The 18,176-nt window shown below is 41.4% G+C and overlaps 1 protein-coding gene across 1 annotated transcript; it reads left to right on the top strand.

Annotated features, from left to right (window-relative positions):
- Positions 1-328: 328 nt before the first annotated feature.
- LOC126085837 (zinc finger protein 677-like) lies at positions 329-17,847 on the top strand. Its single transcript, XM_049901571.1, is given in 5 exon segments — positions 329-464; positions 2,476-2,539; positions 4,959-5,085; positions 14,407-16,458; positions 16,461-17,847. Coding segments are annotated over 4 exon segments (2,277 nt in total). The 5' UTR covers positions 329-464; positions 2,476-2,524; the 3' UTR covers positions 16,544-17,847.
- The last annotated feature ends 329 nt before the right edge of the window (positions 17,848-18,176 follow it).

The following is an 18,176-nucleotide window of genomic DNA, read 5'->3' as shown; positions in this document are numbered from 1 at the left end:
TTCCTGGCTTTGGAAACAAATCTCTTTAGTGTCCTGTGGAGAAGCGTTGTTTCCTGCCTATTTTAAGTTAATGTTTCATACACTTTAAGGTAAAAGCTTAGAGTTACGTGGAACACTTATATTGGAAGCTATTTCCTCACGACACGTTGAAAACGACTTAGGTACATTCTTGGCCTAAGCCACCGCCCAACCCCTCGCAGATCACGCCCTTCTTCCGCCCCGCCCCGGCTCCGGCCCCGCCCGGCCCCGCCCCCGGCCCCGCCCCGGATCCGCCCCCGCCCCCGCCCCCCGCCCCTATGTGGACTTCGTTCCCACGCCAGCGGGTTCCCTGGGCGATGAGGGCCACAGCCCAAGGTTCGCCCCTCGCCCTCCCAGGTCCCACCCCTCGGCCGCCTGGGCCCGCCGCGCACGCGCAGTTGCCTGCACACCCGGAAGCTGACCGAGCGAAGTGACAGGCGACCTAGGTGAGCGACTTTCCGTTTTTTGGCGCAAACCTGCGCCTCGCGGTCCCTCAGGTCCCGATGCTCCACACTTGGGGTTCATGAGTCGCACTGGTCGTTAAAGTCCCTGCACCAGCCCGTCTCATGATGAGTCCTGGTGTCGTCGTGACACGTCTCGAGACTCTCGCTCTGCTGCCGTAGCCTGCGTCGGACCCCAGTTAAAATCATTGAGTCCTACCCCCGGGCTTTCTGCTTTTGGGTCTTGTAGACACGGCCTGCCGCGTCGTATTCCTCCTTAAAACCTTCGCTAATCCTCGCACAGACACCCGCCCCCAGCCGCGCGGGGTAAAGTCTTCCCTTGGGAAAGATGCCCAAGTCCTTTGCGCCCCTCGCCCCAGCCTTGCCCCATGGCCCCTAGCCCCCGTCCCCTCCCTGGTCCTGGAATTCTGCAGACCCTACCCTCTTCCTCACGTTTTCTTGAGTCGCCCCGCTCTTCCTCTGCCCCTTCTCCCACTGTCCTCCCCTTCGTAGTCACCGCCTTGGGCAAGGCCCTGATCCTGGTGCTGGCGGAGGTGACTTTCACCCACTGGGTGAAAACAGAGAAATCCCGAGAAAAGTCCCCCCCCCCCCAGAGAGATTAAGGGCAGCAAAATAGGGAAGGGGGACCTTGACTAGCGGTGGCACTTGGGGGCAACAATGTGGAGTAAAAGTTGCGATCATGGAAGACAGAAAGACTTAGTGCTGGGACAGAAAGAGGGGGCAGAGGGTTTCAGGGAGAGCAGAGAGAGAAACAGAGCCAGGAGCGAATTTAGGAAGCTGAGGGGCCTAGAGTGCGAGATACTGAGGAAATAGAATTAAAAACAAAATTTCCAGCCAACCCAGAAAACCTCTCCACAAAAGGAGAAGAGAGAGAAAAGAGTTTTATGATTGCTAAAGAGACTGCAGAGACAGAAATATGACCCTTCATGTAGCTAAGCAGATGCAACCCGTTTCATACATGTTCTCAAAGGATAACTGGTTCTGAAGTAAGAACCCATGATAGCACCATTTGTCACACAGTTCCTCCTAAATTGACCTTGCGATTGGGGTGGCCACCAGTGTTTACTAATTGCCTTTACTCAAAGGAAAAATAAACTACGTATATCTGTATTAGGAGCTCTGGTGGCATATTGGCTCCACTGCTCCACTGCTAACCAAAGGTTGGCAGTTAGAATTCACTAGCCGCTCCTTGGAATCCCTATGGGGCAGTTCTACTCTGTCGTATAGGGTCGGAATCTACATGGTGGCAACAGGTTTGGTTTTTTTTTTTTTCCCCATATCTTTATTACAGGAGATAGTTTCATGCAACTTGGAACAAAATGCCAACTCAAGTTAGGGTCCTACTCTCCCACAGACTTGGAGACAAGGGCTCGATCCACTTTGATCATTTCTCTCTGAGTCTTCCACTGTCTAGATCCATGTGAAAGCACCACCCCAGGGGAGAACAGAGCCACAAGGTGGGAGGTATGCTGCGATTGCCTCCTCTGATCAGGCTCAGCACTGGATTTTGGGGCACTTTGTAGATAACATTGCTTGTGTCCCCTCCCCAAAGAGTCTCCTTCAAACAGTTGGGGTTGGGCCCAGCCTTTATGATGTTTTACTGCCCCGGGTGATTCTAACTTGCGTGCAGCATTGAGCACCAAGGCTATGGGTCCTCCATTTCTGAAGCTGAGACCAGCCCCTGATCCAGGGAAGCTGAGGGGGGTCTGCTCTGCGTGGGGTGTGGTGTCAGGGCTGGTCTGGGGCCTGAAGGGGTGGGTCAGTCAGCCCAGATCCCCCTGCTGCATTGGAGTGTGGGCTTCACCAGGAACAGGGGTGATAAATTCACCTGTTCGTCTCCGTGTAGCAGATTTTTGTCCCTGAGTCCCTTCTGGGGCAGTGGGCAGCAGGGACCGTCTTTCCTGTTGTGAGGTCCTCCCTGTATGTACGGTTGTAGCACAAGAAGTTGGGTATGTTGATTCTAACCATTTAACAGCATATTTTTTTCAACACTCAGGATTGACTTCTCAAGACTGATCTTTCTCTGAGAAACAGAGGAGTCTGGAATGGCTCTTTCCCAGGTAACTGTCAGATTCTCAGTTGGTGGCTCTGTCTTCTCCTTCCTAAAATGCTGTCCTGAGATTTGCTCTTCTCCTCTGACTCTGATGTGTCCTGCCTGACTTGTTGGCTTGTACGCAGGACCTTCCCTCAGTCCCCTCTCACCTCCACACAGATTCCATTTTACCACAACCCAGAGACATGGGACTTGTGAAGAGGCTCCATCCACCTGGGAAAGGCTTCACACCAGGCCCAGGTGGGAGATGGGGAGTAGGCACCATGGGGGAAGCAGGGAGGGTTTAGGGGCAGCACCTGAATGCCCTGTCAGCTGTGATCCAGGATTAAAGCAACCACGCATCTATATGCTACATTAATATGTAGAATAGCTGGAAAATTCTAGAAAAGGAGATTGATAAAGGGAAACCTGCTCTGCCTGAGTTTATATGCATTTGTAGCCAAACAACATGCATCAGTGTGTTTATGACTTCAGAATATTAATGATTTTGACTGGAGTGGGAACTTCAGCAACAGACATCCGTGACAGAGGATGTTTTATTTCCTCTTCCCCTACAGGGTCACCGTGAGTCAGAATTGATAGCAATGGGTTTGGGTTTTTTGGTTTTGGCCCTGGCACTGGCGTCCCATGCAGTGATGAATGGCAGGAGCCCTTGTCTTAGGCTTTCCTTTAGTGGAAATGCTTCCAGTGTTGACCACTGATCGTGACATTTGCTGAAATTTTCTTGCTAAATAACACTTCTTTTAATTTTTTATTTGGCCAGATTTTTAATTATCCAATATTTCTTCAAGGATCTACTGCTGTAATTAATCTTTTTTTCTATTTTAATCTGTTAAATTGATGTATAACACCAATAGATTTTCTAATCTCGAATTATTGTCTTGTTAGTGGAATAAAGTCCATTTGGTTTATGTTAATAGCTAAATATCTAAATTTAAATTGCTAAACTAGTATTATTTTACAACTATACAGTTTACACATATGTACTTAATGGACATTAGAGGTAAAGTTTTCCATATATTTTCATTTTTTATACAGTTTTCATCACTAAGCTATAACGATGTTGTGAACCTAATATAAATTAAATAAAATTTATAATACCAAAAATGTTGAAATGCATGGGAGTAAAAAAATGGTAGACAATGAATATTCATCCCCCAAAAAGTCTGTCATTCTGAGAAAACTCCTTTTATTGCAGTTAATTTAAGTGACTGTATGTACATGTGTGTGCATGTATGTATGTGTACAGGAGCACATAGCATGTATAAAAAAGGCAGCCTCTTTTCATAAATAAGCTTTTTTTCCTAAATTTTGTTTATTTTGTTGTAGTTGTTGAGAAAATACACAGCAAAACATACACAAATTCAAGATTTCTATGTGTACAATTCAGTGACATTGATCAAGTAATGCAACCATTCTCACCCTCCTTCTCTGTGTTGTGCCTCCCTCATTAACATAAACTCACTGCCTTGTAAGATTCCTATCTAATCACAAATAATCCTTGTCTTTGTTTTAACCTTTGAAAATCTGTATTACATATTTTCCAGGGCCTTAAACTTTTTCTATACTAGGGTGTCAATGAATTAATGGTACAAAGAATAATCCATTGTGTGTGTATGTGTGGTTGCATGTATATGATGACCATTTAATCCAGTTTCATTTTGTTGGCCTTGAACTTGTGCCAAATTTTCTCAGTTAGGAAAACCTCTGTCAGTATACTTTCAATGCTGTATCTATTACTTAAATATTGGATTTTTTAGGCTCAATTCTGAAGCCCAACCACCTGGGTTCAGATGCCGCTTCTGCCATTTATTACCTGTTTGAGCTGAGGCGAGTTTTTTAGAGTCTTTGACGCAGTTGCCTCCTCTGTGATATGGGAATAGATCTCTCTCTAATGGTCTACTATATTGATAATATGAGTTAAGGCTTTTAGAATAATGCTTTACATGGGTAGTTTCAAAAGTCTGTGGAGTTCTACTCTGCACACAGGGGGTGGCCATGAGTCAGAATTGACTTGATGTCAGCTAACAACAACGTTATTATCGTCAGACTTTTTTGATTCTGACCTCTTTTAAAGCCACTGTGGAGTTTTAACATCCCTGAAGCCAGCACTCATGCCCTCGCTTATCTAGAAATTGAATTTCACTTGGTGTGTAAAACATAATATCTAGGCTTTTATAAAGATGATTTTGTGTAGACTATTCTTTATTTGTATCTTTTATTGCCCACAAAAATATATCCTTTGATAGAAAATTATAATAAAACAAAATTAGGGACATACAACTTGTCAAAATTATCTTACTTGGGTCCGTCAGAACATTCCCTTCAGTCAAATTGGCCCTCAATATCTTCTTCCACCTTGCATTTTGTGTGAGGATAAGAACTCTTCCCCATGTCCACTTGGTGAAATCTGTTTTTCATTGCAGGGACTGTTGACATTCAGGGATGTGGCCATAGAATTCTCTCAGGAGGAGTGGGACTGTCTGGACCCTGCTCAGAGGGCTTTGTACAGAGACGTGATGTTGGAGAACTATGGGAACCTGATCTCTGTAGGTGAGGATAACTTCCCTCCAGAAGTCGAGATCTGCCCTTGTGTATCTTTGCATTTTCCCTGGTGAGTCTCCCTGTCTTGTTTGACTGGGGTTGAAGCTGTGTGGATACAGAAATGAAAAGCTTCATAATGTGGCATTTGGACTTTAACCTTCCCCTTTCTTCAGCTGGTTGTACATTTCATGCTAGATCAGTGGTGTTCTAGAGCTTGAGCAAGCACAAAACCTAATGGCAAACTCTTGAGATATTCCTTGGTTTTTCTCTGGGGCTTTTGGTTCAGTAGTTCTGGAAGAGAACTAGGTATCTGCACATGTAAAATATTTCTTAAGCATTCAGAAGGAGTCAGTGGACAAGCTTGTGAACAGTTTTTCTAGATCGAGCTGTAATATCCTCTGTTCTCAGCTGAACAAAGGGCTGAGATTGTATTCTGAAAAGCCATAATATATCATGTACCTTTTTTCACATAAACAGGAGTCTTTCTGAGCTGAATATTATTTCCATTTTGGAGCAAGTTGAAAGAGCCCTGAACTGTGGGAGCGAGGTGCAAATAGCATGAAAAACAAAAAAACAGGTGGGTGGGATGTATCCAAGGTGTGTGAACACAGGTAATAGTGCAAATGAGCAGATGGGGAACTGCACCATTAAATATTGTTTGGGAAACTGTTATTGATTGAATTGTGTCCCCCAAAATATGTGTCAGAATCCTAACCCCTGTACCTATGGATGTAATCCCATTGGGGAATAGGGTTTTCTTTATGTGGATAAGGCCATATCAGTGTAGCGTGTGTCCTAAACCTAATCACTTCTGAGTTATAAGGAGTGGCATAGACACAGAGACAAGGATGCACAAATAGGAGGAGATAGATACCACGTGAACATTGCCAAGGAACCGAGGAACATTGGGGCTACCAAAGCCGAAGGAGACGAGGATCTTCCCCAAGAGCTGGCAGAGAGAAAGACTTCCCCTATGGCTAGTACCCAGAATTTGTGCTTCTTCTAGCCTCCTGAACTGTGAGAAAACAAATTTCTGTTCTTTAAAGCCACCCACTTGTGGTATTTCTGTTAAAGAAGCACTAGGAAACCAAGACAAAAACTCTCCCTAAATGAGAGAAAAAAATGGAAAAAAAAGTTATTTCTTGTGAGCTTTCTAAGGAAAATTTTCTTTCCTCCCCACTTATCGCTCTCTGCTTCAGACATGGAAAAATTCACCCTCCCACTTTCCTTGACAGCTTCAATATTTTCTCCGTTTAGCATGCTCTTCCTTAAAGGTCCAGCTGTGGGAATTTTTGTTTTCTTTATGTTGAGGTGCAGTCCATGCCAATGGCTGTCATCTTTGACTTTCATCTTGAATATGCCATGGACCACCAGAAGAATGAACAAATCGGTCTTGGAGGAAGTACAGCCAGGATGCTCTTTAGAAGCAAGGATGATGAGACTTTGTCTTGCTTACTTTGGACATGTTATCAGGAAGGACCAGAAGGACATAATGCTTGGTAAAGTAGAGGGTCAGCAAAAAAGAGGAAGACCCTTAATGAGATGGATTGAGAAAGTGGCTGCAACATTGGGCTCAAATATAACAATTGTGAGGATGGTGCAGGATTGGGCAGTGTTTTGTCGTGTTGTACATAGTGTCACTATGAGTCGGAACCAACTTGACAGCACCTAACAGCAGTAACAACCAATTCTCCAGTGGTGCTCTAGCTCATGCAAAGAACAAGGCAGAGACTTTGTCAGGACCTATAACACACTATTGTCTGACCCCTATGACATCTTTGGTACCTTGGTGATGAGGGGCACAGCGAAGGCTGTTCATGAGTCTTCTTATTTTCCTTGGTCTCTCCTATACTCAGTTCCTCTTCCACAGAAATCAGAGCCGAGCTTTCCCTAGTTTTGACCCTAGGCCTTCTCCAGGTTCCATTCCCATTTTACTTACTTGGGAGACCATCTTATGGATTGGGAAAACATTGGCTGCTCTTCATTACATCTGGGGCCTGAGGAAATTCCGTGGGGCTGTCTCAATCCCCCTTTGCGTTTTCAGGCCTGTATTGATTTTCTAGGGCTGCCATAACAAAATACCACAAACTGGGTGGTGGCTTAAAACAGCAATAATTCATTGTCTCACAGTTCTGGAGGCTAGAATTCTGAAATCAAGGCATCAGCCGGGGCGTGCTCACTCTGAAGGCTCTAGGGAAGGAGCCTTGCTTGCCTCTTCCTAGCTTCTGGCAGTTTCTGGCAGTCCTTGGAGTTCTTTGGCTTGCAGATGCATCGCTCCAGTCTGTTCGTTGTAACATGACGTTCTATCCTGTGTGTCTCTGTCTTTGCATCTCTCCTTTTCCTATATGGACCCCATTCATATTGGATTAGAGTCTTGTTGGCACAGTGGTTAAGAGCTATGGCTGCTAACCAAAAGGTCGGCAGTTTAAATCCTCCAGCCAGTCCTTGGAAACGCTATGGGGCAGTTCTACTCTGTCGTACAGGCTCACTATGAGTCAGAATCAATTTGATGGCGATGGTTTTTTTGGATTTACTCAAGTAAGACCTTGTCTTAGTTATCTACTGCTGCTATAATAATTACCACAAGTGGATGACTTTAACAAACAGAAATTAATTTTCTCACAGTTTAGGAGGCTAGAGGTCTGAATTCAGGGTGCTGGACACCTTCTCTCTCTGCCGGCTTTGGGGGAGGGTCCTTGTCTCTTCAGTTTCTGTTTCCTCGTTCCTTAGAGATCTCTGTGTGGCTTGGCATTTGTCTTCCCCCATCTCTACTTCTTCTCTATGCCTAATCTGCTCCTTTTACATCTTAAAAGTTATTTGCTTAAGACATACCCTACACTGATAAAAACCTCATTAACATAACAAAACCCATTCCCCCATGGGATTATAACCACAGGTATAAAACCCAAAACCCATCCACATGGAGCCAATTCAGACTCATAGCAACTCTATACCAAACCAAACCTAACCCAACCCATTGTTGTAAAGTCGATTCCAATCATAGCAACCCCGTAGGACAGAGTAGAACTGCCCCACAGGGTTTCCAAGGAGTAGCTGGTGGATTCGAACTGCTGACATTTTGGTTAACAGCCAAGCTCTTAATCACTGCACCACCAGGGCCCCAGTGACCCTATAGACAACACATATTTTTTGGGAATACAATTCAATCCATAACAAACTTCGTGTTAACTAATAACATCTTCAAAGACTGTATTTCCAAACCAGGTCACATTCACAGGTAATAGGGATTAGGACTTGAACATACCTTTTTTGGGGGACACAATTCAAACCATAAAAAGGCCCCTCAGCCATTTCTTCAGTTTTCCCTTTTCCATCTATTAGGAGTATGTGTAATGGGGAAGTGGAGTGGATCTTTTGAGATTCCTACTATGTAATATTGTGAAGACAGTAGAGAGACTGTATTTGATCTTCAGTTCTACATGGGGACTATTCATCTGTCCTTCAGGTGCTTAGCCTGGGGTCTGTGGACAGAGCACACAGCTCCTTTTCAAGGAACCCACAAATTCTGATTCATTTACTCCCATATCTTATATTTTCCTCCCTCTACATACTCTGAAAATGTAGAAAACCTTGGCTCTTCTGATTCTGTGTTCTAAGCTTGTGTGATTTTTCTCTCTGAAACTTGCTTTTCAACACACATTCCTACAGTCTGAAATTTCATTGTCTTTTTCTGGTGTGACATCCTACCCTTCACATGATGGACAACTTCTGGTGGGTTCTCCCAAGGAAGGGGGTTTATTGGGTATTAGGAAGTTCTTGAAGGAGAACACTTTGATTAGTATGTTATAATGTTTTCATGCTACTTACAGAAGTGCCCCTTGAAGTCATAGAATAGTGTGGTTAGCATGTCCCTGGATGCTGAGATAGAAAATATCATGAGATCCTGACTGATACATCATTCAGGGATCTTCCTGGTTTTTGTGTATATCAAAAAAATGTCACTCGGAGGCATTGTGACAGTGCTGCTTAAAGATACTAATGATCATCCCCTTTGAGCTGGCAGTTACAGTGGTAGGAATTTGTCTCAGAGAGAATATTTTCCAAGTTCACAACCTCATATCTGAGGGTTTTGACCAAACTATTGTTCATGTTACGTGTGTGCCATCGTTTGTTCTCCTTCAACAAATATAATTTTGAGGCATCTTATTGAGGGAGCTTAGGAAGTTGAATGAAGCCTACATTTTTTAACTGTACCTTAATTTGTTTTGTTTAAGCCACTGCTACTTCCATCTGGCACGTTTCCATCTACTGTAAATGAACTTTTTTTTTTTAATCATCAGTTACATATTTTGGATATCTGTAGTGTGTGGGGGCTTTTGGAATGTGGAATATGTGTTGTTTTATATATTATACAAGAAGATGTCCTTCTCAAGTTGAGTGTTACAGCTCAGGAGTAGTTTCCCTAAAACGTATACAATCTCCAGAATTCTGTGAAATAACATCTTAGTTATTCCTTTCACTTATGTTTCATCTCACTTAGTTAAACTACACTTTTCTCATTAAATTGAGTTTTTTTTAAGTTGGGAATTTTGGATTTTTGAGAATATATACTTATTAAGTTACTGTCTTTATTCCAGGAATACCATTTTTGCTATAATTTATGTAAAACACAGTGCTTTTTCTATAGTGTTTTTTAAGTTTTCTAAACATAACTTGTTGAGTTTTAAGGTCTGTACCAAAAAAACAAAAAAACCCAAACCCATTGCCTTTGAGTCAATTCCGACTCATAGTGACCCTATAGGACAGAGTAGAACTGCCCCACAGCATTTCCAAGGAGTGCCTGGTAGATTTGAACTGCTGACCTTTTGGTTAGTAGCCATAACTCTTAAGCACTATGCCACCAGGGTTTCCTTAAGGTCCCTAGGTGGTGTAAATGGTTTGTACCCGCCTGCTGACCTAAAGGTCAGTGGTTCAAACCCAGTCAGTGGTACCGCAGTAGTCCGGGCGATCTACTTCTGTTAAGATTACAGCCAAGAAAACCCTATGGAGCAGTCCTACTCTGTAACACTTGGGGTTGCCATGAGTCTGGGCTAAGTCGACAGCAGTTAACAACAACCAACATAACTTGTTGGGTTTTACTTAAATTTCACTGACTTTTTATGTTTTGGTACAAATGTTTTATTCTGATATTCTCCCTGTTTAGGTATACTAAATTAATATTTAAATATCTTACTGTAATTAATAGGACACTTAACTAGTTTCTTGTACTTTATAAGTTCTGCAAATAGCATTCTTCAATTAACCCATGAAGGCTGTTTTGTTCCTGTCTTCCTTTTAAACTGGATACTGTAAAAATTCTCCTGATCCTTACTGATTTAGATCTCAGTGCTCTCCCGTTTTGCTCTGACTGTTATCGGCTCCTTACGTGGCTGACCACCTCTCTGCGTAACAAACTCTTCCATGGATCTCTGTGGAACCGCCTGCAATTGTTTCCACACTTCACTGCTGCTGCTAACACTGCCCTTCAAAAACAAGCCATTTTGCACTCTGGGTCATTTACCTGCCCCTGAAGTTTATTTACATTCTCCTTATGATCTTTGTGAAGTCAGAATTTATTAATTTTGGAAAAATGCACAGTAATTCCCATTTATTCATAGTAACTGTTGATTTACTAATACATATAGTCAGAACACCCTTCCCCTCTTATCTCTTTTATGTCAGGGATTGTGTTAAGAGTTCCAAAGACATGATTTCAGATAATTAGAGGAGCCAGCAAAGGTTGTTACTGTTGTTAGTTACCATTGACTCAGTGCTGACTCATGGCGACCCTGTGTGTGCACAGTGGAAATGTTCCATAGAATTTCCAAGACTGTGACCTTTTGGAAGCAGATTGCCAGACCTGTCTTCAGGGTGCTTCTGGGTGGGTTTGAATTGGCAGTCTTTTGGCTAGTAGTCAATTGCTTAACTATTAATTTTTTTCCTTTTCTCTTTTTTAATACGGTATGTAATAAAATTTTTTTAAAAAGTGTAATATCCACGCAGTACAGCCCAAGAATATAATGAACACCCTTGAACCTGGACCTGACACAAGGGTATAATATCACTAAATCTTGCATATATCTATGTGTGTAAAAATGGCATGCAGGGGCATCTGACCTCCTCTAATTTCATGAGGGGAAAGGAGACTCAAGATCTATAGCCCAAAGCTGATTCCTATAAGGTGAAGGCCAGACGCTGTCTTAGTTATCTAGTGCTGCTATAACAGAAATACCACAAGTGGATGGCTTTAACAAAGAGAAATTTATTTTATCACAGTCTAGTAGGGTAGGGTGGAAGTCCAAATTCAGGGTGCCAGTTCAGGGGAAAGTTTTCTCTCTCTGTTGGCGCTGGGGGAAGGTGCTTGTCGTCAGTCTTCCTTGGGTCTAGGAGCTTCTCTGAGCAGGAACCTCAGGTCCAAAGGATGTGCTCTGCTCTCAGTGCTCCCTTCTTGGTGGTATGAGGTCCCCTGGCATCTCTGCTCTCTTCTCTCTTTTCTGTCTCAAAAGAGATCGGCTGAAGACACAATCCAATCTTGTAGATTGAGTCCTGCCTCATTAACATAACTGCCGCCTATCCTACCTCATTAACATCATAGAGACAGGACTTATAACACATAAGAAAATCACACAATACTGGGACTCATGGCCTAGCCAAATTGATACACATATTTTTGGGGGACATAATTCAATCCATGACAGATACCCTCCAACCATTTTACCAATTCAGACACCAGTGGTCCCTCCCACAGCACCTTCTACTACTCTGCTGAGTTCAGTAATTCACTGCAATGGCCACGGAGGGCTCACAGGCAATACTCATGATTATGGGGTTCATTAGGGAAGTAACAAGTTAGACTTCAGGTTGAGTAACGCTCAGAATACAGTTCTTTGATCAGGACAGCCTTTTCTAACCTTGGCCACAGGCATGCCTCTCTCTGGCCCTTGGCTCCTTGGCCTGGTGTTACAAAACTCTTTTAGCTCTGCCAATTAGTACCCAGAGGCACCTTACTCCGACAGTAATCCTTGGCCCAAAGATGCTTAGCTCTAGTTCTGTGGGTTGGCAAACCTAGATCCACCAAGTGCGCTGAGGCACCCTACTCTGCCAGCAAGCCTCTTGCCCGAAGGCACTCAGCTTTCTCGCTCCTTGGGCTCAGAAGCCCACTGCACCGCCTTGAGCCGGTTTCCTGCCTCTGCAGTTGCGGTTTCTCTGCTGCTGTTTGGTATTGCAGCTCTCTCTATCGGTCTCCTGGCTCTAGGAGCTTCTCAGTGCAGGGATCTTGCGTCCAAAGGACGTGCTCCACTCCTGGTTCTTCTTTCTTGATAGTGATGAGATCCTCTCCTCCTGCCTCTGGGATGGCTCATTTGAAGCCTAGCGGGATGGCAAAACTGACCAATCCCTTCGTTAGGGTTCCATACACCTTATTTGCATAGTCCCACTCAATCACTGTGTGTGAGTCATGAAGATTATGGCTAGAAGGGCTATATTAAATGATTCATTGTACCACAGTGTGCTCTTTGCTTCCAACCCAGTCATAACCACCCTCCTCAATTCTGGGTTGATCATTCCCTTTATTAATTTTTCTTAAGTGCTTTATAGCCTATATACACCTGTTTAATTTACCATTTTAAGTGTACAATTTAGTGGCACTTAATACATTTTTTGTTATTGTTGTTAGCTCCTGTTGAGTCATCCCCCGACTCATGGCAACCCCATGTACAATGGGGTCAGACTGTTTTCATGGAATGACCTTTTGGAAGTAGATCACCAGGACTTTCGTCCTAGTCTGTAAACCATTTATTAGTTTCCAGTATTAAAGAAGTTGATTTTGACTTTTTTTGGACTAGTTTATTCACTATTTTTGTGGAAGGATGTATTTTAGGAGTTTTCCTACTCTGCAATTTTTGCTGATGTAACCTTTCCTCAATTCTTAATCTTTATAATACTTTTTATAATACTATGGAGGAGTCTGGATGGTGCAAGCAGTTTGCTGTCAGCTGCTAACCTAAAAGTTCGTGGTTTAAACCCACCCAGTGGCTCTGTGGAACAGAGACCTCGTGATCTGCTTCTGTAAGGGCTACAGCCAAGAAAACTCTATGGCGCAGTTCTACTCTGTAACCCATGGGGTCGCCATGAGTTGGGGGCTGACCTGATGGCAGCTTACAGCAGGAACAACAATAATACTATATATTTACCTGAAATTGTTATTTAAAAAATCAGTGATTCTGAACATATTTCCCAATTCTAATTTTGTGTGCTCCTTCTGGAATGTAAGTCTTTTGTACTTAAGGAAGAATTATTTAGAATTTTACAGGCTGTAATTTTGAATAATTTGGTTACTTATTATTTACCTGTTGGATTCATTTCCAGTTACTAAAGTGTTATATTTATTAATTTTTATGATTTACATGTGGATAGGTTTTTCAGTATCTGAGTTGACTGCAATGGGTTTGGTTTTTTTCTTTTTTTTGGTTATTATGGAATAGAACTGCAAAGCACCAATTGTTAGTGTTGTAAAATGTCTAAACTGCATGGGTATAGGTGGATTTCTAACATATTTAGAAGAATATTTTGCTATTTTTCCAATAGTGTTAAATTCTTCTTGACTTTCCTATTAGAATTTTAGCTTTACAATTCTGAATTGCCATTTATCTTATTCATTAGAGAAATTTCTTTGTGGGTTATTTACCATTACATCATATAGTGCTGTGCTTTAGCATTTATGTACGAAAATTATACAGTAAATACGTGTTAATATCTCTTCAAATATGAAGCATCCATTTGTGTACTGCCAATTAGAGTGTGCTTTGGGGTGGTGGAAGGATCCCTGGTGGCACAGTGGTTAAAGCACTTGGCTGCTAATTGAAAGTTTGGTGGTTTAAACCCACGAGCCACTATGTGGGAAAAAGATGTGGCAGTCTGCTTCTGTAAAGATTACAGCCTTGGAAACCCTGTGGGGCAGTTTCACTGTGTCCTTTAGGATCACTGAGTTGGAATTGACTCGATGGCAGCGGGTTTGGTTTTTGGGTTTGGGCTGGTGGTGGAAAAATCTTCCTTCTTTCAAGGCTTACGTGTGTCTAAGCAGTGTGAATGGTTTAGTCATAGAGTCTTTGAAACCAAGTTTTTCTTAAAATAATATGAATTACATGTACTCACCCTTTATTAAAGAATCCTATTTCTTTGGTGTTCCCAAACATTTGAAGGCCGTGGTCGAGAAGTTTTATAAACTTGTTCATTATGAGTATTACTTTTGGTATAATATTGTTTTTCAGTATAAAATATTCATCTTCTAACTCTAGTTAATAGAAAGTTATGCTTCTTTATATCTTTCAGGTATCTTTGCTAGAAATGTTGTAAAGAAATTATTACCAAGACAGGACAATAACAAAGGAAAATTATATCATCCAGTGGTCTTAGAAAGACATGAAATCCATAGTATTGAGGATTTTGACTTCAGGGATGTCTGGGAAAATATGCATGAATTTGAAAGTCAGTGGGAATATGATGAAAGGAACTATAAAGGAATGACTACAACTGAAAAGAAAAATCTCACTGGTAGGAAAGAACAACATTACAAATCCTGGAATAATTTACATCTAAAACAGGGTATTTCTGTAAGAAAAAGTACATACCAATATTTGAAACATGACAAATCATTTATAAGAAATCTGTTAAAGCTGAAATATAACATAGGCTATGCAGGAAACAAGTCTATAAAACATTTTGAAAATAGGCTTGAATTAAACTTTCCATCACATTTGGCTGAACTGCAGAGATTTCAATCTGAAGAGAAATTTTATGAATGCAGTCAAGTTGAAAAGTCCATCAAAAATTGTTCCTCAGTTTCATCACTTCAAAAATTTCCTTCTAGTGTTGAAACAAACATTTGTAATAAAAATGGGAATGGTTTTATGTCTCCATTGCTTACACAACTCCAGATGACACACATTAGAGAAAAACCTTACAAATGTAGTGAATGTGGGAAGACTTTTAGCCAATGCTCAGTGCTCACTAAGCATGAGAGAATTCATTCTGAGCACAGGCCTTACAAATGTAATGAGTGTGGCAAAGCCTTTAAGCAGTTCTCCAACCTCAGGAGACATCAGAGAATCCATACCGGAGAGAGACCATATAAATGTAATATATGTGGTAAAGTTTTTAATCAGAATTCCCACCTTGTAAGTCATTGTAGAATTCATACCGGGGAGAAACCACACAAATGTAACGTGTGTGGCAAGGTCTTTAATCAAAATTCCCACCTTGCAAGTCATTGTAGAATTCATACTGGAGAGAAACCTTACAAATGTATGAAATGCGGTAAGGCATTTAACAAACGTTCATACCTTTGGGATCATGAGAGAATTCATAGTGGAGAGAAACCGTACAACTGTACTGAATGTGGCAAGGCCTTTAGGCAGTGGTCTAGCCTCAGGATTCACCGAAGAATTCATACTGGAGAGAAACCTTACAAATGTAATGAATGTGGCAAAGCCTTTAAGCAGTGCTCACACCTCACTAAGCATCAGAATATACATCCTGGAGAGAAACCACACAAATGCAATGTGTGTGGCAAATCTTTTATTCACAGTTCAAATCTTGTAAAACATCAGAGAATTCATACTGGAGAGAAGCCACACAAATGTAGTGAATGTAGTAAAGCTTATATGCAAAGTTCAAGCCTTGTGGAACATCAGAGAATTCATACTGGTGAGACACCTTACAAATGTAATGAGTGTGGCAAAACTTTTACTGTACATTCAAGCCTTACAAAACATAAGAGAAATCATACTGGAGAGAAACCTTATAAATGTAATGAATGTGGCAAAACCTATACTCAATTTGCACATCTTACTAGACATCAGAAAATACATTCTGAAAAAAACCATTGTGAATCAGATGTATGTGGCAATACTTTCATCCAAAGCTCAAGCCTTGGGGGTCATCAGAGAGTACATAGAAGAGAGAAACCTTACAAATGTAATGAGTGTGGCAAATCCTTTAACTGGTCTTCACGCCTTACTCGACATCAGAGAATCCATACTGGGGAGAAACCATATAAATGTAATGTATGTGGCAAGGCCTTTAGTCAAAACTCAAACCTTACAACTCATCAGAGAATTCATACTGGAGAGAAACCATACAAATGTAATGAATGTGACAAAGCCTTTAAGCAGTACTCAAGCCTCACTAGGCATCAGAATATACATCCTGGGGAGAAACCTTACAAATGTAATGTGTGTAGTAAGGCTTTTATCAAACGTTCACACCTTTGGGGTCATGAGAAAATTCATACTGGAGAGAAAACCTACAATTGTATTAAATGTGACAAGGTCTTTAGGCAAAGGTCTGACTTCAGGATTCACCAAAGAATTCATATTGGAGAGAAACTTTAGAATGTATGGAGTGTGGCAAATCATTTAACCAAGTCTCCAATGGACTACACTTCAGAATTCGTACTAGGGAGAACTAAGTCTACTTCTCAAAGTTTAATCAGCCTCAAATGTTAAATCCTACACAGCAATTAAAAGTCAAAATCATTTAAAACTCATAAATGATGGGTGTCAATGGAACAAGATCCCTGGAAAGATACAATTCCTGCATTTTATAATGTATTTTTTTCTGTTATTTGATATTTCTTAAAAAGGCTACATTACTATTGATGACTTTCAGCCTGAGGTTTGAAATCTGTTGATGTTATGCCTGTATCACAAGCCTTTCATATGTCACCCTGATGGTCTCTGTTTAGGGATCAATGAGATGAAAGGGCCTACTTCATTATGTGAGGTTCAGTGATATCCATGTTTGCTAGAAGAACAGGGACACTGAATTTTAAGGTGCAATATTGTATGAGTTTGAATGAGGGCATGGGGAAACGCAGAAAGTATATGTAAAACTAAGATGTAAATCATGATAATGAATGCATTCAGGGTCCTTCTACTCATTTGACAGAAAGCCAATAGATTACTGATAAACAGATTGCTCTACCAGCTGACCATGAAAGAGTGGAAAGGCCAGGACATTAAGAAATTGAGATTTTGATGGAAGCAGAATGATAATTTGTCTGGGACTGCTTGTGTGGTAGAAATAACAGAAATGTTCATAATCTCCTTTAAAAGAAAATAGCTTTGTATATCAAAGATTAATAATAACTTAGTCTTATATTTGGAAACTGAAGAAAAAACAATCATCAGAAAGGAGAGCTTAATCAAAAGAACCAGGATACAGTGTACATTTGTAGAATTCACATTTTGTCACAGATAAATATGCACTTGGGTGTATTCTTATATGGAATGAATCATAGTTAATCATGTTTTAATAAAATGTAATCATATTTTTATAACCAAATGAATCATGTTTCTTCTATCAGTTCAACTCTATCCTATCTCATTGGGGTACTTCATCACACTGTTGTTGTTAGGTACCAGCAAGTCAATTTTGACTCATAGTGACCCTATGTGTCAGAGTATAACAGCTGCACAGGGTTTTCTAGGCTGTAATCTTCAGGACAGCAGATTGCCAGGTCTTTCTCCTATGAGAGCTGCTGGGTGGGTTTGAACCTCCAACCTCTCACTTAGCAGCCGACTGCTTAACCATTGTGTCACCAGGGATCCTATAACAGACACCAACAATACATCTTCAGGCTCTCAAAAGTTGAATGGCATCCGTAACCACTTCTTTGTGTTGTGGAATCAAATAACATACAGTTTGAGGAATGTAGACTAATAATTTGCACTTAAATTATTCTCTGTTCATTCTGCCCCTTTGGGTATTTATGTAGCTATAATTTTTTTTGTTATAATTAAAATACTATAAAATTAGTGCTGTTGCATTCAATCTGACTCATGGTGACCCCATGTGTGTCAGAGTAGAAAAGCTCTCCATAGAGTTTTCATGGCTGTGACATTTCAGAAGAAAATCACCAGGCCTTTCTTCCAGAGTACCTCTTGGTAATCTAAACTGCCAACCTTTCAGCTAGTAGCCTAGCACTTAACCATCTCTACCACCAGGACTTCTTAAAATACTATACTAGTGCAACTTTAGACTGCCTTCCTAACACCTGTGTCACTCTTTGACTATATTCCCACATGCTCTCTTTTGTGCCT

This window comes from Elephas maximus, chromosome 11 (genome assembly GCF_024166365.1).
Source record: "Elephas maximus indicus isolate mEleMax1 chromosome 11, mEleMax1 primary haplotype, whole genome shotgun sequence".
NCBI lineage: Eukaryota > Metazoa > Chordata > Mammalia > Proboscidea > Elephantidae > Elephas > Elephas maximus.
This window is presented reverse-complemented; position numbering and strand designations above follow the sequence as displayed.